At 36.4% G+C, this 20920-nt stretch overlaps 1 protein-coding gene across 3 annotated transcripts in view; it reads right to left on the reverse strand.

The window, feature by feature from the left end:
- The window catches only part of MIPOL1 (mirror-image polydactyly 1), a 288774-nt gene that overhangs the window by 34912 nt on the left and 232942 nt on the right, over nt 1-20920 (reverse strand). For all 3 annotated transcript variants that reach the window (XM_024551295.4, XM_024551296.4, XM_053927699.2), the window contains one exon: nt 12867-13097. In XM_024551295.4, the coding sequence (XP_024407063.2) occupies nt 12867-13097 (231 nt within the window). The remainder of the gene's footprint in view (nt 1-12866; nt 13098-20920) is intronic.

A 20920-nucleotide genomic window follows, 5' to 3' on the forward strand; every position in this document is an offset into this window, starting at 1 on the left:
AAAAGTTATATATAATTAGCACTGAATGAAATTTTCTAATGTCAACATTTCAAATTTTGATTAACAGGGAATACAAATCAACCTTATTCAAGCTTAATTCAAAAGACAGGCAACATCCTTTGGGAGACTAGTAGAGATAATATATCAATGCACCTTCAAACTTCAGACTAAGCCAGGGGCCTACAAAGTACAATAAAAGTAATATTCAACTTATTAAGCTAGCATTGTCACAGCAATGTTCCCTATCTGATTTATCTCTGATTCATAAAAACCAAGTATTCTCAAATTGAAATCAACATTTAGGGTCTAGAATACAATTACAACCCTACTGTTGATAGATACAAGGACCGATCTATGCAGATGATGGAAATAAAGACAAGCAACAGCTGACAAAAGTGTAAGTAATGACCATGACGTAAGAAACAGAAATTCAGACAGTGGTAGGCTTTCTGGACAGTATGTAAATAAAACCCTGCCCCAATAGGGTGGAAAGAAACACATTTGTTCAAGTCCATTACATCACTATCATTTCCGAACACGAAACATCCATCACTAGAAATCATACAAACAGGATTACTTTTCATTGTTACTACTTTTTGAATAAGAGTAAACTAGGAGTGGTTTCTTTTTCCCTCCATTAGTATCTTTTTAATCTTTTACAGAGCATTTAGGGTTAGAACTAGGGGGAGGTGAATTAGGCACTATATTTAGATGAAACATTTAAGGGGGTATTTTAAAAAAACCTCATTAACCAAGATAAATAATATTAAAAAGACAAAATTAACACAAAAACTCTATGATAAACGAAGTATTAAAATTTAAATAAAGGATCAGTACCTAGTCTAATATTGATAAAGTCTTAGGCAAAATGTCTTTATATTGTAGTGAGTTTCCTTTTTTTTTTGCATTTTTAAATTTTATTGAATCTTTATTGTATTTTTTTCTATTACCATTTTCTATTACCACTAGTCCCCTTATACCCTCCTCCCCACAGTGTAGTGAGTTTCTTTAAAAGATGAATTTTGATAAAAGGCTGAACGGTTTAGGTCTATCAGCTATCATTTACATAAGTGCATATATTTGAGTAAGAAAAATTCCTAAAGTAAATTTAATAATAAATCCCTAAATATTGTTCAAAGGCACTTGACATCCTAAATCCCCATGTCTAAGCCCTCACTGATTTTTAAGCTTTAAATTTATTGGTATATGCTAAGTAAGTTTTCCCAAACTAGACTGACTGATTCTAGTGCCAAAGTAGCTTCTTTTTAACTCATTATATGGCTGATGGATAACTGTTTGAATGAGTTATACGATTACCAGGTGATTTTCTAATTCTATTATTCTATCTATCTATCTGCATTAACTGTCATTTTTCTGTACAAAAGGGATTCTTCCTTTCCATTCTCCATTTCTATTTATTTTAAAAGGTCTTACTTATTTACTTTTAGAGAGAGTGGAAGAGAGGGAGAGACACATCAATGTGTGGTTGCCTCTTGTGCACCCCTACTGGGGACCTGGCCCACAACCCAGGCACGTGCCCTGACTGGGAATCAAACCAGCGGCCCATTGGTTCACATGTCAGCACTCAATCCACTGAGCTACACCAGCCAGGGCTCTTTTTAGTATTTTACAGACTATTAAGATATAACAATTAAATATTGCATAATCAAATACAGTTTTTTATGCATAAATTGTCCCAAATTTGGTCAATGGAAACCTTTTTAAAAAATTACTATTGTTGATACAGTTACAGTTGTCCCAATTTTTTCCCCCTTTGCCCTGCTCTGCTCGGCTCATCCACCACTTCCATAGTCAACCCCCACACTGTTGTCCATGTCCATGGGTCCTTCATATATGTCCTCTGACTATCCCTTCACTTTCTTTCAGTTAGTCCCCACTTTGTCCTCCCCTCTTACTGCTGTCAGTCTGTTCCATCATTCTATGCCTCTGGTTCTGTTTTGCTCATTAGTCTAATGTACAAAATAAACTAACGAGCAACAGAACCTTTTAAAGCTGATTCCCAAGTCCTTTTGACATAACCCTATCAGTTCTTTGAGTACTTTCTTGCTTTCTGGCACAAAAAGATATTCTAGATTCTGTACTTTCTTTGCTACACACCTGGGAGCTCTGGTACCCTTTAATGGGAAGTGTATTTAAAAATGAAAATCTGGGTGTTACCTGGGTCCACTGCTTCTAAGGCCTTTTCAGTGGATAGAGCTAAGAAAAAGTATATAGTTTTAAAATGATGAGTTGATATGGATAATTTCAGTGCAAATTTAATGTTACAATTTCTTTTTCCTAATGCCACTTATTTTACAGTGCAAATCTTGGCTCCTAATATTATTTCTTTCCTACATTGCTTAATCCAACAATGTACATAAACTAGTTTCAAAATTTTAATAACCAATAGTACAACTCACCAAAATTTAAGATTTCTTTGCATTTTTTTTTGTCCTTAGAGTATATGCCATGCAGATAAGTCAAAGTCTGGTGAGCAACAGATACTTGAATTAATTATTTTCTCTTTATAAGTATCTTATCCATGTGATATACAGTTAAGTACATTTACTTTTATTTGTATTCACTATCAGGGTGTGTTTTTTATATTTTATTTAACTTTAATTTCTGAATATTTAAAACATGCACATGGTTCAAAAGTCAAAACTATACAAAACATCATAAGCAGAAAGGTGGCACTCCTACCTACACCTGCATCCACTTCTCATCTACCTCCGAAGATAACCACTTCTTATTACTTTCTGGTTTATCCTTCTTGATCCTTTTATTTTGATTTCTCACATAAAAAGCAGCACATTATAAGTACTGGATATTTTCCAGTTAGCATAATATCCTAAAGATCATTTAATATCAGTTTGCAGACATCTTTTTTCTTTTCATTTAAATTTACTGGGGTGACATTAGTTAATAAAATAATATAGGCTCCAAGAGCACAATTCTACGATACATTATCTGTATGTTGTACCATGTGCTCAGCACCCAAAGACAAATCTTCCGTCACCAAACGTTTGACCACATTTACCCTTTACTACCTCCCGACCCCCTTCCCTCTGGTAACTACCACACTGTTGTCTGTGTGTAGAGATCTTCTTTAGTCCCTTTTTAAATGGTTGCCTGGTATTCCACTACGTAAAGGTGCCACGGTTTATTCGACCACTCTCCTGTTTATTTGGGTTGTGTCTGTTTGCTATTATGTCTGAGGCTAAAATATCATTTTTCTCATTTATTATTTCTGGTTCTGGTGAGGTGATAATAACTTCTTATTTAAATGTGTAAGTGGAAAATACTCTTCAGCCAATGGCTTGCATTTATAGAGCACATTTCACTTTGCGGAGTACTTTTATGCATATGCATTCTATTTGATGCTCACAATCAAGTTCTGCAGGAGGTAGGGCAAGAATATCAGCTCTACTTTCCAGATGAGGAAACTGAGAAGAAACACAGTTTAATGACTTGTACATACCCAGTCTAGGACAGTTGAGGGTCCTGTCAGTTCACTGATACTCCTACTAGATACTAAGTTGCCTCTCTTTTAACCTTCAGTTCTAGCCTTTTAATTTATTATATATTAGTGTCACTAGAAAAAAGCATTTGGAATACAGACTTATTATATTTGCTTAAGAATAATAGAAATACAGTATTAAAAGTTATTTAAGTTAATATATTAAGCTTATTTTGTATAATTAAGCTTAATTTTGGGGGGTTTAGCTAAGGAATTTTACAAACTAACCAAGTGCTAACCAAGTCTAATAATAAAATTTATTCTGGAAAAATACATCATATTTAATTAAAGATTCAGTTATGTAAGCAAAACTAACAAGCTGAATACAGTGAAATACCTTTTAATATATAAACAATTATAATGAACTTCTAAAATCTTTGCAAATCAAATGTAAAGTAACAGAAATGTAATTTCAAGACTGCATTAAAGTTCAAAGGCTTCCTTTGAAGTAAGTAGTGTTCCTTTGCATTCTCTGGAGAGGTAAGGAAAAAGTTCTATTCCAAGTATAAACTATTTTGGCCTACATTTTTAATTAGATTGATTCATCCTTGAGAATGGAAACAGTTAGTTACCCTATCCAGCGAGTTTCAAGAAAATATTAAAGGATAACAACAAATAAATTGAGAGTAATTTTAAACCCTAATTCTGGTCTCTTTTTCACAATGTAAACTGTTTTTCCATGAAACACAATTTGTACCTTTGTCATTTATTTTTGAAGATAAATGTCGTTTACTTTTTAAGTTGAAAAATAAAAAGGCTTTAGACCCACATGTTAAAAAGTACTCTTTTTTATCTTTTCTGAGACACTGACCTGTATACTCATTTGAAAGCGAACACCACATCTTTACGTTATTAAATCTTTGTTTTGATCTATTAGTATTCACCAAAGTACCATTTTATAAAACCTCACACTGAATAGACAAGGCTGGAGGTGACCATCTGCAGCTTTAGAGGCTGTGTTTGAATTGATGAAAAGAGCTTTGTGTTTTCATTGCCAAGTTTGATTCTTCCAGTCATTAGGCATTCCCCTCAGATCCCATCAATGAAGCTGTACTCTCTTACACCCATGTGTTACATTCTCTTCTCCTCATGGTTTCCTTTGCCAGCTCTACTCAAGAATGACTATTGGGTCTTAGCCACATTCTTCTCACAGCTGTGTTAAAAAAGAGCATCAGAAAGTCTTCCTAAAACCCATATGTGTATCTGGTCAATTCTCTGTCTTAGGGTCACCTCACATTGTGGTGTGATTATACAGAGATTCATTCTTGTTCTTGAACTGTGCTACCCCTATCATTCTGGGAAAGATTAGGCTCTCCAGTCAGTAGTAGAGAACTTCTTGGAAGACTAATGCAAAATACACGTTGCTCAGAAGGCATACCAGTTTAATTCAAGGAAGGTGTTTCAAAAATTTAAATATGTTTGTTATTTTTACCATTATGTAGCTTGTCAAATGGCATATGGTAACATTAAAAAAACAACATATGCTTTCATATGCTTTGAGATACTGTTAAATGTGGCAAAGGAAAAAGTCAAATAATGATAATGTTCCAAGAACTACCAGTTTGAATGGTATAGATGCTAAAGCAATAAAAAATTAAAATTAGTAAGTTTCAAAACATTGTTTACTATATAATATTTGGAGTCTTATTTTTCACTTTTAGTCGGCTTTTCTACAGAAACACCTAAAGAATAATTTACAGAAGTATAGCTGTTTTTAAATTTACACTTAGGTTGAGAACCAAAGGAAAAAACTTTTTCTCTAGAGTTGTTCAAGAATACAGGGGAAGGCAAAAGTAGATTTATAGTTACAATGCAATACAAATAAATAATACGACAACAACACAGGAAACTCTGTGCCCTGCACACTCACAACTGTAAACCGGCTCCCCCACCCCAGTGTGTAATAAAGGAAGAAAGAAGACGCATTTCAGCTGCTACTATGCACTACATTGTTACAGAATGCTTTTTTCACTCTTAATGTAAATGATCAAGAATAAAGAAGAATAAAGTTTATGTATGGACAGTGTTCATGGTTTTACTATCAGAAAAACTTATGCTGAAATAAGGAAAAGATTCTTTCATTCTGTATTTCTCAAGGGCCAAATGTGCACACGGGCAAATCTCCGACCAAGTGGGGAGAAATACAGGTGGAATCTCAGAATCTAAGGGAAATTTGTATTTCTATTCGCTCTGTGGTACAACTTAGCATTTTTCACACTTACATTTTGAAAAAATAAAAAAAAAACCCTATGACTACTCAGAAAGTGTCCACCAGATTTCAGATAAGTATACCAAGGACTTATAGGAAAATATAGACACTTTTTACATTAGAACACAGGTATATTATATCTAATCTTCTGTGTTTAAGAATAGAGAAAGCAAAGCAGGAAGTTCTGAGTTCTCAGATATAATGAGGTTGAGAAACGTCCAAGAAAAATGATGAAAACTTCTAAAGTTTCTCCAATAGCTTCCTTTTCCCCTCTTACTACAATAAAAGTATTCTTGCACTACACTGCTGGTTAATGCTATTGTTACCTGTCCTAGCAAGATCAAATCATTTATATCTTATTTTTATCAATTTTAAAACTATTCTCAAGTAAGATGGGTGAGTTCTCTTGTATTCGCAGAAGTGTCCAGGAGTTATGTAGCCTGTCAAGGGTTAAACAGTAAGAAGGCTTTTAAGTGGAGCTAAGAACAGAATCAAGGAAAAGGATACTTTGTCATATATATGTGTGAAAATCGTATCTCCGTGGTATAAGAACTCCTGTTGTATTTTTTTAGCCTGTCAAGTTGTAGTTAAAAATGTGTATGATCATTATAATTTCCCTACAATAACGGAACTCCATTTCTGACTTTTAATTGCTGTAACACTGGGGTGAATGAAAAACAATAAAAACTCCTGCATTTTATTTAGTTTTAAACCTAAAATATGATTTCTCTACTATTTTAATCTTTCGCTCTTTCTCTCTTCTCTCCGTTGTGCTCATCTGGAACATGCTTCATCTGCACTCGAAGGCAGGCATGGATACTAGCCCACCTCTAGACCGTCCATTCAGAGTTTCTGACGGAGGAGGTCAAGTGTGAGACCCTGTGTGATAATTGAAATGTTAGTCCCTACTTTTATGCTGTTTGGGACTCATTCCATGAAGTTACCTACAAAGGGGAACTTATCAGGGAAAGTGTTGATTCTTAGGTTTAGAGAATCCCTTTTTTCCTTCAGTCTGGACCCTTCACTTACCACTGCAGTGGAATTTCTCAAATTCTGGTTTAGGCTCCAGTTTTAATAATCCTACATTAATCCTTCCTTGGTGAAAAAGAATGAGCTAGACAATGAAAACTTACGTTCTTTTTCATGTCAAAGTTAGACATTTCCTGAAGCAACGTGTAAGCCAAAATTCTTTAGTTTTTATAAAGAAATGAATGTAATTATATGAGGTCTGTCCAGAAAGTATCCAGCCATGTATTAGGAAAAGTAGAGGCATTTATTGAAGAAGACACAATGTACAAGAAACATTGCACATAGGTCAATGGTGCCTCAGTCCCCTTCAAAGTAAGCTCCTGGGACCTCACAGAGTTCTCCCAATTGCCATCAGCTGCCCCTTTGTATTTCCCTGGATCTCATCTACGGCCTGAAATCTGTTCCCTTTCAAAGGTGATTTTAGTTTGGGGAAAAGACAGAAGTCATGGGGTGTCAGATCTGGGCTATAGAGAGGTTGAGTCGCCTGGGTGATTTGATGTTTTACCAAAAAACTCTGCAGAAGATGTGATACATGAACAGGTGCATGTCGTGACAAAGCTGTCAATCACCAGTTGCCCATAGCTGTGGCCTTTTGAATCACCCGAATAGTTTCTGTGGAGGAATGTGCAAGCTTAATGCACAATCTGAAGCAGATTCATTGCTCTACTTGCTCGGTCGCTTTGAATGTGAAGGACACACAGTACACATGCTCACTCAACGACATCACCGTCCCCACTGACTAGTACAGTGAAGTCGTCACTGTTCACACATGCGCATTCCAGTCCACCGTCCTTGGCTGCCAGATTACACTGATGTTGTGCAAACCATCCTTGTTATATTAACAATGACTGGACTTTTTCTGGACAGTCCTTGCATATCCATGAAACATGGTAGGTATCTCTACATAATAAAAGTAGCTCTACATAGGCCCAATTTTTATACTCAATGGATGAGAAAGGTGATCCACTACACAAATATGTAATAGTTAAATTTTTGATAAAATATGTACTTATTTGATGAAGTACAAGACATATTTTCTAAGTTAAATATGTATTTAAAGACATGTATTATGATTTACAAATCGAGAATATTAAATTCTTAAAAAGATACCATTGTTCAAGAATAAAAATTAAGCATGTTAGATGTACATCTTACAATGATTGCTTAGGAGTCACCTAAGCCTATCTTCCATATATAAATGACAATAAAGCTACGTCTAATCAGATCTAGATTTAGAATGTCTCCTAAAGCTGACTGGGATGTTCATTGTACCTAAGTTATCACAAATCAATGAACTATTTGACTTACTATTTGCTTAAGTATGTTTTATAAACATACGGAGCTTTTAAATTGCAAACAATAATTTTTTTGAAGAGCAATTTAAGAAGATTTTTGAAATGGCTCATTTATTAGTAATACTAAAAACTCAAAGTCAACTTTCAACATTATAGTAAATATTGATTTAAACCTTGTGCTGATTTGAGAATTTATGAACTTATTCTTGATTCAATCAACAAATATTTCCAAAATGTTCAGACATGTCTAATATTACTTTGCAACTTACAGTCCAACCAAGAATTTATAGGAAAAATATTACAGGTAAAGCTGGCAAGAAGCAAGAGTCATTTTAATGAAAAGGCAATGCTATTATAAAAAAAATTAACTGATAGCTTTCATATTAAACTATGTAAGAATATTTTAGCACACTTATTTTTCATTGTGGTTAAAATCAGATTCTGAAACCAGCAACAAAACTAAAAAGTTTGGTGAAGTCTTTTGATGAAAATCATAGGCTTAAAAAAAAGAATAGCAGGGTTTATTTTTCTTTTTTAAGTCAAGAAACTGTGGAAATGCTCTGTGCCCCCTCCCTGCTCCCAGAGTCATCTACTCTGTTTTATAATTCAACCTGCAGACTAAGCAGCTGAGTTTGTGGAAAGTACGTTTGCTCTACGTTAGGAACCCTTGTGTGACTCTATGGTGACTCCCCCACTGCCTCGGAGAGGACACAGAAAGGTCTTACTCATCAGCACGGACACCAGGTTGAACATTCACAATTTCTTTGTAACTTCAACTTCTCCACAGAAATCAGTATTTGGCCAAAGGAAGGAAAGACATATTGTCAGCTTTACATGTTGTTCTTCTTTTTTCTTTTTTTTTCTGTCATAACACTAAAAAATGCAGTATGCCCCATATTTTAAAAATAAAATATTTTACATTAATCTTATTTTAATTAAGCAATGAAAAATTAGCAGAACACATACAAATTTGAAGTAATTAATTTTTAAAGGAAAATATTGAAAGAAAATTTAAAGAATGAATGCATTTTTTTCTTGAAAATTTGTTTAAAAGTTTATAATTTTTTCCCACATATTTTTGTCTTATATACTTGTTGTATAGTTATAATTTATGAGGGAATTTGAATTGTATCAGTGTAAATCCGGCCCATAGTAAAGATGATACGGGATAAAAGATATTTTACTGTAAAACCCAGAACTTTGACAGATATTCTGACCTTATAAGCCTGGCTGTGAATACTTTTATTTTAAGTAACTACGTGTTACTTAGGCATGTTAAGTGTAGTAATATATATTTTAAAAATCCTTTTGAAAACTTTTGTTCTAGGTCATAAGAAACCTATCTATAAATGGAAGGATACATAGAAAATCAAGACAGTATAAAGGACCATAGAGTTTTAAATCTCCTGTGATAATAAAAACATCAATTAATGAATTGGCTCTCTTTAGTAAATGAGGATCATGAATGGCCCTTAGAAGAAGTACCAAGAGTTTTTCTTGCAAAGTTCCTGTGTTCTTAACCTGCTCTGTAGTTCATCTACCTTGACGTAATTCTCCCACAGTGAGGGCATCCTCGGTCAGCAAAAGAACAATCTAAAACCTAAACCGCAACGTGCTCTTCAGTAGGCATATGCATTTTTAAAGAGATGTACAGAAGGAGAAAAACCCAAGGGGATGGATTTTTGCTGGTGTAACTACAGGCTTTGTAACACCTGGGCCAATAAGTTTTTGTTGAATAACAAGATCTGGCATTCATTATATTTCACTCTGTAACTGACTATCTGCCTATAAATACTGGTTGACTTAAGGATGGTAATTGTGCGCAACTTTCCTTTCCAGAAATACTTCTATGGAAATACTTTTTTTTTTCTAAAAAAATTTAAGAAATTTTTAACTCTGAAATAAAATAGAATATAATTTATTTTATCCTCTCCCAAGGACATTTTTTTCATTGCTTTTAGAGAGAGAGGAAGGGAGAGAGATACAGCGAAACATCAATGTAACAGAAACATTGATCACTTGCTCCTCATAGGCTCCCCAACCAGGGATGGAACCTGCAACCTTCTGGTGTATGGGACGATGCTCTGACCAACTGAGCTACACTGGCCAGGGCTAAAGTAAAACAGAAATTTAAAATTCTACTATTATTAGAAATAGTATATTGTCCCTCTCCACTGTTACTGAAGACTTCAGGCCTTTTCAATGCAATTAAACTTGATGGAAGCTGGAGGTCAGAACAAGAGTTAAAAGCTGATCACTAGCAGGTAAGACACACCAACGGTGAGGAGAGTGTGGAGAGAGGAGGCAGACTGCAGCGCCTGTCTCTGTCCTCTAGCTGCACTGAATCCCACAGGATGAACAAGTTCCTCCTGGGGGGGACAGGGAGAAAGGCTCCGCCCCGACGGACCCACACACAGAACCGTGCTCTGCCCTGAAAAGGCCATCTGAAGCTGGAGGAGAACGGACTAGGTCACAAGCATGGTTCTAAAAGCACTACAGGTATTATCTCATCTAATTCATGTAACGTTGTGAGGTAGGAATATTATTATCCAAATCAGAATAGTGATTCGAAACAAGATGTCAAAATTCACATACCTACGCATGCTGAATCTGGAGCATGAGCTTTTAGACCACTATGTTATACTGCTGAAGAAATATGACCACCTTCGCTTATTTTTTACTGTGATCACATATTAATTTTATGTTAAAAATATAATTAGAAATGGGCCATTAAATTTGACGGTTAGGAACTACTGGTGCACTTAGGAACAACTGCAGTACAGGGGCTAGCCAGAGTGCACTGAATAGTAGAGGAGTAAACGGGACCCCAAAAATTCAAGATAGTGAATGTAGATCAGTTATTCAAGAAATTTGGCTGTGACGGGAGAAGGGGAAATGTGGACTTTTAACGTGTAAATTGTAATTATTACCTGGAATACTGGGATATTTACAAAGGAGCCTGAAAAATAATTGCTAATAATAGAAACTTAAGATTGGCTGGAGAATACTAATAACATCTAACAAAGTCATATAAATTGGTTTCCTGGAAGGCTATCCTCTTAAATTCAATAAAATAGGCTGATGTTCACATGAACTGCAATGAAGATACACTGCCCAATTGAGGGTAATTACAAATGAAATACAGTGGATTGAATGCGAAAAGGAAAGCCTGAAAATATTTCATCCAGGTTTATTGCTAGAAATCGGAATAAAAGATTAAACACTTAAATTAAAATTTAACATTTAACTCTTGTAAATGACATAATTGTACTTAAACTGTGTCCCTGAATTGATGCCATGCCATTAAAAAGTTTTGATCTGTGTGGTTAAATGAGCAGAATAAGGGTAATATACTGTGTTTTTCAAAAGGTTAAACTTATTCAATTTAAAGCATTATCTGAGATGATGTTATTTCTACTTCTTGGAGTACAAAAGTTATTTTTTATAAAATGATGATAGTTGATGAGATCTAAAAATAAAAGGTTTACATGCTAACATTTCCAAATATTTTTTTAGAAATATAATTGCTCTCTGGGAAACATTTGTAGGCAATTTTAGCTATGTATAGAAATTTAAAAATTACATAAAAAGAATTAAATAAAATGTAAAAATAATTACCCTTGAAATTTGTAATTATTTACAGACTTTAAGCAAACGGAGCTATATCAGATTCTGTGAAAAGTTATTGATGTATATTGTATAAGAAAATAAGACCTACCTATATATCTTGGTGTTCTTAGAATATTAATGTACATTGTGAATAACTGATACAGTTTCCGATTGCATATAAACCTAATCTTTAAATCTGCAAAAAATATAACACCCTAAATCACAAGTTTCAAGGCACGCTGGTAGTACAAATTAATAAGCATAAATCCTAATCTGTCTTAAAATGCTCTAGATTACAGAGTTATCTGACCTTGGGCTATTGCACAAAATATAATTTCAGGGATGTTGAGAAATGGTTAAGATGACTTATTTTCAAATAAAAAGTGGTAAGAAATAAGAAACTTTGAAGTCAGTGCTACTTCTTCATACTGTGAAACTAAAAAAAATTGTTTAGGAAAAATGTGTGTCTTAGAAACTGAAGGCGATTAGGTATATGAATGACGTAATGCTATAAACAATGCATTAAGAAGGGCTCCATTTGAATGACAAGTTCTATTACAAGCTGCCTTAGAAAATTCTGCTACAATGTTCAAGTCCCACAGGTTAACAAGTGACTTCTTTGCCTGATAAATTATTTGTTAACATTTTGGGGCTATCATAAGGACTGACTTATTATGCAGCTTTATTTAAATTTTAATAAAACTGCAAATATCATTGAAAATAAACAAATAAAATCATGCACTGTGAAAAGCTGTATTGAATACTCCAGAACAATACACGACAATTACACTGTGCCACATTCTGTGTGCCTAGAGGTCTCAGATTACAAGACCACAGATGATCTGAATTCAAGCAGGATTATCGTGAAGCTAAAGAGTCAAGTTGGTAACTTCACTGCCTCTTCCCCTCGCTAATAACTTTATTACCTATGAAATGATTTTAATAGTATGGCTTCCATGAACTGAGGGAGATCCGATATCAAATAAAAATGGTTTGCCTTGCACAATAACTGTGATTCCAAAGTTAAATGGTTTTTGATCCCAAATATGAATGATAGGCAGTCTAAATAAGTCCATTTGGCTCAATGAATTTTTATCTTAAACTATTGGTAGCAGGAGTAATAAATAACATATTACAGTCGCTAAAAGAAAGTGTTTTTGTTTGGTTTCATACTTTTGAAATAGCACAAGATCACTTCACTCACTTCTGCACTCTGTCATGGGCCGCCCGGGAGGCCTCCGCTGCGAGCCGGAGCTCTGATTCCATGTTTGCTCGATCTGCCAGGGCCTGCTGCAGTTGGGCTGCCAGTTCCTCGTTTTGCTGCTGAGTGAGGGAAACAATGTTCTCTCTAGTCCTCAAAGCTTCTTCATAGGTACTAAGGGTATGGTTAAACTGATCCTTCAGGTTTTCTTCTCGGGATAATGATTTGTGTAAACTGAGAAAACACAAGAATAAATGATTTAAACATAAATACGCAGGCTGACTGATCAATAAGCTGTTTAACAAAAATCTCCAGTTAGAAATATACACTTCTAAAAAATCAATGAAGACATACTTAGATGAATAAATGGAAATAATTTTTATATCACATTATACATAGTAATTATTCCTTTTCTCTGCTTCTACGCTGAAAGCCACCCAGACAAATGATTATCTGTGCTACCAAGGCATACGAAAAGATACTGTAGGACGTTAATTGAATCATATCAGTGTAAATATTACATTCAATTTTCTTAAAAAAAGAAATAGCAGAATACTGGGAAAAAAGTAGCTCTAGGTAAATAAAAATATAATAAGCTGACTGCAAAGAAATGAGAGGTAAGAGAATTGGCATCATCAATTTAGGCGATCCAGGCTCTATTCACTTAGTGAGCGTGAATGAGGTTTGTACAAGTACCAATCAGCTGAATACAAAGCATTTGCTACTTGTCATAGTTGAGATATAAATGAAGTTAAAATCACTAGTCAGACTGCACAGAAATAATATGTATTCAGGCATATTTTCTTTTGTTAATGAATCTTATGCCAAATACATCCATTCATTAAGTTATACAGAGAAATAGCATATAAATTAAGACTGAATGCAAAGGAAAATGCAGACAAATAGAATCCTAAAATGCTAAAGGTCAAATCTTTGATATGTCATTACACCTACCACCTGAGATTATTTTGAAATGGCACCAAGCACCTCACACAATTAAATAAAGACATTTTGAAAATATAAATATTTAATAAGGGAAATTTAAAATCCGCACAGGCGATGTTCTTTTTTATTAAATAAAATCATTTCAGTATATGCATACAAAAGAAATGTCAATGGGAGACAAAGTAAAACAACCTAACTATATAATACAGATTGACGATGTGAAGGAAAGTAATATAATTCTTGAAGCTGCAAAGAGGTAGTCAGGGACTTCAGCACTGGCCGAATATCTAGTTTGATGCTTTACTTAAAACTGTTCACACTGAAGTGGTGATAAATGTCTTCACTTTGTTTAAGTAACCTATGAGCCTCTGCAGTGTGCTCGTTTGGAGAAGGCACCACACAGAAGTCAGAAGGACTGGAAACAGACCCAGCAGCTAGCATTCCACAAGACATTTCAGGGTTCAAATTAGTTCTTAAGAAGAGAAACTTAAGAACTAACTGTGGTCGATTGTCAGATATCCTAAATAAATATCTGACAAGCTACAAACTGTGACAAGTGTTTACAAACCACATTGCCCGTTTACTACATGTAAGTTAAAAATGGCGTGCAGTGCCACATTTGTAGTGTAAAAACTATAGTTTTCACTCATTTACCTCTTGTTTCATTTCCTTCCACTTCTTTCTATCAAACCACATGTTCTGAAGACACCTGTCTCCTGTCCAGTTTCCTATTCTACGTCCTTTCACACTCTCTGCACCCTTCCTGCTCCAACTCCGATTCCCTTCAGCCCACTCTCTCTGTCTAAGAGATCCAAGAAAGAAAGAAGCTAAAAACAAACAAAACAAATAGCCTCTAAAAAGACAAGTCCGTTTATGATTTTTACCTTTAAAACATTATTACTCATCTTTTAATTGTTAATTATATTTTAAATTACAAAAAGTGCACAAATTTGAAGTATTCAGCGTGATAAAATGTAAAGAACAAAACACAGAATGGACCCACAAGAAGCCTCCCAGTGTTCCCTCCCAGTGGCTTCCCCTCCCCCAGTGTAATCGCCAGTCCAACCTCTACGAAGATCAGTATTGCCTGTTTCTGAACTTTTTGTCTGGCTTTCCTCTTAGCATAAGATTTATGAGATTCATCCTTTTGTTGCATGTAGTTTCTTATTTTTTATTGCAGTGAAGTGTTCTGTCATATAAATATCCCACAACTTATTTCACCATTTCACTATTGTTATTAATATTCTTGCACATGTTTTCATGGACCTAAGTACTCATCTTTTTTCCCCGCTTTATTGAGATATAATTGATATTAAATACTCATTTCTGGAAAAGAATTTATCCACAGAATGTATGTACATTTAGATTTAGCAGATGCTGCATGCAATTTCCCAAAGTGGTCGTACCGATTCACACTCCCCTCAGCAACCTGGGGGAGTTGTAGTTGCTCACACATGCTCCCTTAGAGTGGGACGACCAGCCCTTCTAACTTCAGCCCTTGTACAGGAGTGTAGTGATGGTTCCTTCTCTTAAGACTTACGATGAAAATAAGTTCTTCATTTTAATGAAGTCCAATTTATCATTGTTTCTGTAATGGCAGCGCTTTTTGTGTCCTCCTTAAAAAATGTTAGCCTACCCATTCCTTTACATTTTAATCTTACACATATGATCTCACTTTAAAATATTCTTAATATGTTATTAATATTCTTAATAAGACTTCAAAATTCTGAGTTAGGACTTTCATATGATCTCACTGAAAACGCTCAGTGGGCTTAGTTTGGGAATTCTGCATTTGTCTTTGCAGAATTCTAAAACACTGTTCAGTATATGCAACCAATGAAATATTAAGAATCAATAATTAAGTTTTTAAAATCTCATCATTAAGATCATGGTATCCTGACTTGATTCCCTAATTGTTCATCATGTCCTAGTCTTCTACCATTTAATCTTATTTTTGGGGTAAATTTGTACCTAATTTTGATTTTTCTCTCACATGAACCTGTGACTTTAATGCTCAAAAAGCTAATCATTCAAAATGCCTTGGAAATCCTAATTTTTTTTTGAATCCTCCCCTGAGAATATTTTTTACTGATTTTTAGAGAGAGAGGATGGGGGTGGGGGGGAGAGAGAGAGAGAAACATTAATCAGTTGCCTCCTGTATGCACCTGACCGGGGATTGAACTCACAACACAGGCATGTGCCCTGACCTCGGATGGAATCTGCAACACTTTGGTGTAGGGGATGATGCCTTGGGCTCAGCCAGGGCTGCCTTGGAAATCTTTAAATTGCCATCAAGACTTTCACAAATAGAAGCAGTAGCTGGAGTAATCTTTTAAAAGACAAATTAGGTAGTGCCACCTAAAATCCTGTAATAGCATGTTATTGCACTCAGAATAAATTTCTAAAAATCATACAACAAATTACGTACTTTAACTCACTAAACCTCACAACCTATGAGAAGTCCTGTCAATATTACTATTTTTTTAACTGATGCAGAAATTGAAACGTAGAGAGGCAAGTAATTTAGTTAACCTCACATACTTAGCAGAGCCAGCACCTGAACCCGCCGTCTTTCTCCTTGGGCTGGACACTCATCTCTGCTTAACCCGGGCTGTAAGGCCCTGTGTCACCTGCCCCTCCTCACCTTTTAGCCAGACATTAAGTTTCTCAAGTGCATCGAGCTTTTTCCTGCTTGAGGTACTTGTTTGGAACCCTCTCCACCCTCTGCCTGACAAACGAGGTCTCAGCACAAATGCTGCTTTCTCAGACAAGCCTTCTGTGACTCTTCAATCTAAATTTGGATGTTCCCTCTTTGTGACTCCGTCCCATGTCCCATTAACCCTAACCTTTTCTTTCTTAGAACTTGTAATAGTTTGCTCTGGCCGGTGTGCCTCAGTTGGCTCGAGCGTCATCCTGTATCTCAGGGTGTCAAACTCATTTTCACTGGGGTCCACATCAGCCTCGCGGTTGCCTTCAAAGGGCCGAATGTGACTTCAGGACTGCATAAATGTAACTACTTAACACTGAAGCCAGAGCTCCGTGCTGCTGCTGGGTAGAAACGAGGTGGAGGGCCGGATGCGGCCCACGGGCCTTGTGTTTGCCCCCCCGTGCTGTACACGCAAAGGCTGGGCGTTCGATCTCCAGTCAGAGCACATACCTCCCTCTCTTTCCTTCTTCCTCCTTCTAAAGTCAATAAACATAATTTTTAAAAAAGAACGTATAATAATTTGTAGTTTTTTCAGTTTCAGCTTATGATTTACTTCTCAATTCCAACATATTAATACTCATTTACATAGGGCAATTTTATTTTATGGAAAACACTTGTTCCTTAAGAATTTCACTAAATCAAAATGATTGTAATTCTAAAGAAATTTTCTTATAGGAATAAGGTGAAGCACAGGACATATATTCCCAGCATACAGAAATCTACAGCCACCGAAGCGCATTTTTGTGTTAGTGTGGTTTTTTCCGCTCAGAGTTCTCTTCCCGAAATTGACAGCAGGGCCACACTGTTCCGCTTCTGTTCAGAGTCATTTCATATTGAACTTCTTTTCAAAGTTCTTGATTTCAGGTGCATTTTCAGCACAACAGCAGCATCCCAGTTACTGGCCCTTGGATGATATTTGTACAGGGAAATATTTTAAGTTGTAGTAAGAATCATGACAAAACGACAACAGAAGAGCCATTAATCCGCTCTCGGAATTTCCAAAGCCGCAGCGGAGCGGTTCGCAAATGCCGACCGAGGACGGCAACTACCGGCCGTCGTGAAGTTCACGGGGCAGTATCGTACGTTTGGACTCACCCTTCCAGTTTTAAACTCAGGTAATTCTTAATAAATATAAAATTTCCACTTTAGTATAGAAAGTAAGACTTTAAAAACATTCTTACTTAGGACTTTCACATTATCCCAGTTCCGAGCCACGTGAAATGAGACCGCACGTCCTCTGCTGTGCTGCTCCCCACACTAGTGCAACAGCCAGTGGGCATCATACCAACACGTGGCATGTGGCGCCTCTCCCTTCCCGAGTGCACTCTGTCTGTTCCCTCATGTCTGTGGTCCTGACTGCTTCCCCGGTCCCTGGCTCTCTGTACTGCCTCAGCTTAAGATATCCTGGAATTTTCAGGTTTATGAGCCCCTTTCATGTTTTGCTTGCAGATATTTATTTCTGTTCTCCTCAGCTTGTCTGCCAACCAGCTTGTTAAAATCTCTCAATGGTAATGTCACACATGAATTCAGCTTATTCTTACAAGTAGTACTTGCCCATTTACACCAACTTTTGAAGCTACTTTCCTGGCTTCCACTCTTGACTCCACGATCAGCTATTACTTAAGTCCTTGTACGCAATCACCTTACTCACCATCCCTCAATAGGTACTGACCTTCTGCTTTGGCTTCATTTATTTACAGTAACTGCTCAATCAAGAATGTGTCCATATATACTATTTTTAAAAATTGAGTATGTTTCGATAAAAAATATAGCGGTACGGGACCATAGTACAGACCAACAATTTTCAACCTGTTTCGTCTCATGGCACACATAAACTTATTACTAAAATTCTGTGGCACACCAAGAAATATTTTATATTTTTTGCTGATTTGACAAAAATGTATAATTTTGATTCGTTTACACTGAATGGCCGCTGTTATGTTGGCTGTTGTTATTTTTTTACTTGACAATGTGAGGGAAAAGAGGTCAGTGTCCCTGACTAATTAGCTAGGGATTGCATGTTTTAAAAATTCTTGGGGCACACCAGTTGAAAATCGCTGGTACAGACGAACAGTGCTACATCTGCAACATCTGGAGACATTTTTCAGTGGTACAAATGGAGGTAGGGATGCTGCTAGCACTCACTGGGTGGAGGCCAGAGATGTTTTCAAACATCCAGCAATGCATAGGACACACCCCTCAACAGAGAATCGTCCAGTCTAACATGTCAAAAGTGCCAAACCTGGTGCAGATGAAATGATGCTGGGTTTGGACTCTGAAGAAGTAGATTTAAATTTCAGTTTTGTCATTCACTCTTTATGACCTTGAAAAAATATCCATTTGCGTATTAATTTTCCCAACTCTGAAACAGTGAGAAAAATCCCACAGAATTAACATGAGAACAAAATGAGCTAATCTATCCATGTGAAATTAGCTAGCATAATACCTGACAAAGTGCATTTATAATTTTTAAAAGAAATAATTGACTTTGTATAAAATCTTATACAATATCAGACATTTTATAAATACTTTTATGAAAAACGATTGCCTGTTACTACAGGTTTTTTATGATTTGGGGGAGGTAAACTAGTTTTCCTAACCTTTATCACTTAACTGATAACATTCTTAAATCATTGGGGGGAAAAAAGAGGCAGGTTGGGCTTGTTTTTACTGAATTAAAATAAATAAAGACAAAGCAAGTATGAAAGGCAGAAGTTTGTGCTGCCTTGTCCTAAGTACACATTTCCTGAGAGGACAGCGTCTTTTTCTATTTCCTGGTTTACTGTATCAATTAGTTTGATCTCAGTTTCTGACCTATGTGATTTGACTTCTCTATGTGATTTTAACATTTCTTGCAAGGCAGGTAGGTACACTGATGTCAAATTCCTTCAGTGTTTGTTAGAGAAAGTCTTTATTTCTCATTCACTTCTGAAGGATAAATTCATTGGATACAAAATTCTAGCTTGATGTCCCAAGTGTCAGCCTGACATGCAAAATGTTCCAAAATTCTGTCTCCTTTTCTTTTCAGACTTCTTCCTACCTACCACATGAAAACATTTTATTTTGGCTGAATGGAAACAGAAACTTTTTGAAGACTCCCTCACACTTTTCCGTTTGGATTGTTGCTCGCTCCTGTGTCCAGATGAGCACTCTCTCCCCACCCCACCACTCGCCACCGCACACAGGTGAACCACCACAGTCGCCCGAAGCCACACTCCATGCCCTGACCAAAGAGCCACCCCTACCTCTGCGCTCCCATACCCTTTCCTCATTCCTTCAAAATATACTCATCACTGTATGCCATCCTTTATAGCCGTTGTATATGTGTTTAATCTTCCCTACTTACTGCAGTCTGAAACTGTCGAAGGAAGAGACCATGCTTTACTCTTCTTTGTTTCCTTCTAGGGCCTGACACAATGGTTTCTCTACAGGACGCATATAAAAAGTATTGATTGCTCTATTTGAGCAAGGGGCTCTAGTATTATAAAAGAATCACATCAATTTTATTTCTCTTCCATTTCTCCTTATGTTAATGTGTAGCCCCATGTACCCCACTGCTTTCCCTCATCCACCTTCCATTTCATTATGCTTTGAAGAATAGTTTTAAAATACACTTTTTGTACTCTTGTTTATTTTTTCTTTTGTTTCCTTTGTCCAAGGAGATATATCAGAAAAAATACTGCAGAATACAGGTGGACTTTTGGTCAAGATGGCGGCACAGGTAAACACGGCTCGCCTCCTCGCACAGCCACATCAAAATTACAGCTAAATTATAGAACCACCATCACTCACAACCATCAGAAATAAAATTGCATGGAAGTCTGACAACTATGGAATTAAAGAAACCACATCCATCCAGACTGGTAACGGGGGGGAGGGGCACGTGGAAAGAGCTGGTCCCACCTCCACATTTAGTGGATAAAAATCTGGGAGGGATGTCTCAGGAGCGGAGTCCCAGCTCCACACCAGGCCACCTAGCCCAGGGTTCCACTACCAGGAAGATAAGCCCCCAAAATTTCTGGCCATAAAAACCAGTGGGGATTGAGTCAGTGGAAGAAAATTCTGGATTCCCAAGCAGTTTCTCTTAAATAACCCACACATGGATATACTCAGACTCATTCCCTCTGAGCTACAGCACCAGGGTAGCAGCTTGAAAGGCACCAGCAGCATATGGGGAGGAGCTGAAGTGTCTGGTATCAAGGCAGAAGCTGGGGGACAGCTTTCTTCCAGACAGAAAAGCAGGCAGAGGCCACTGTCCCTTTTCTGAGCCCCCCCCGCATAGAGCCACAGAGTTGGCAGGCAGGTGTCATATCTGAGACGCCATCAAGCTGGCTAACACTGTTTGCCTTGTGGTGGAGATCCCCTGAGACTCCCTCCCATCTAACTTAAGGGTCCACCCAAGGTA

Source organism: Desmodus rotundus, chromosome 7 (genome assembly GCF_022682495.2).
Source record: "Desmodus rotundus isolate HL8 chromosome 7, HLdesRot8A.1, whole genome shotgun sequence".
NCBI lineage: Eukaryota > Metazoa > Chordata > Mammalia > Chiroptera > Phyllostomidae > Desmodus > Desmodus rotundus.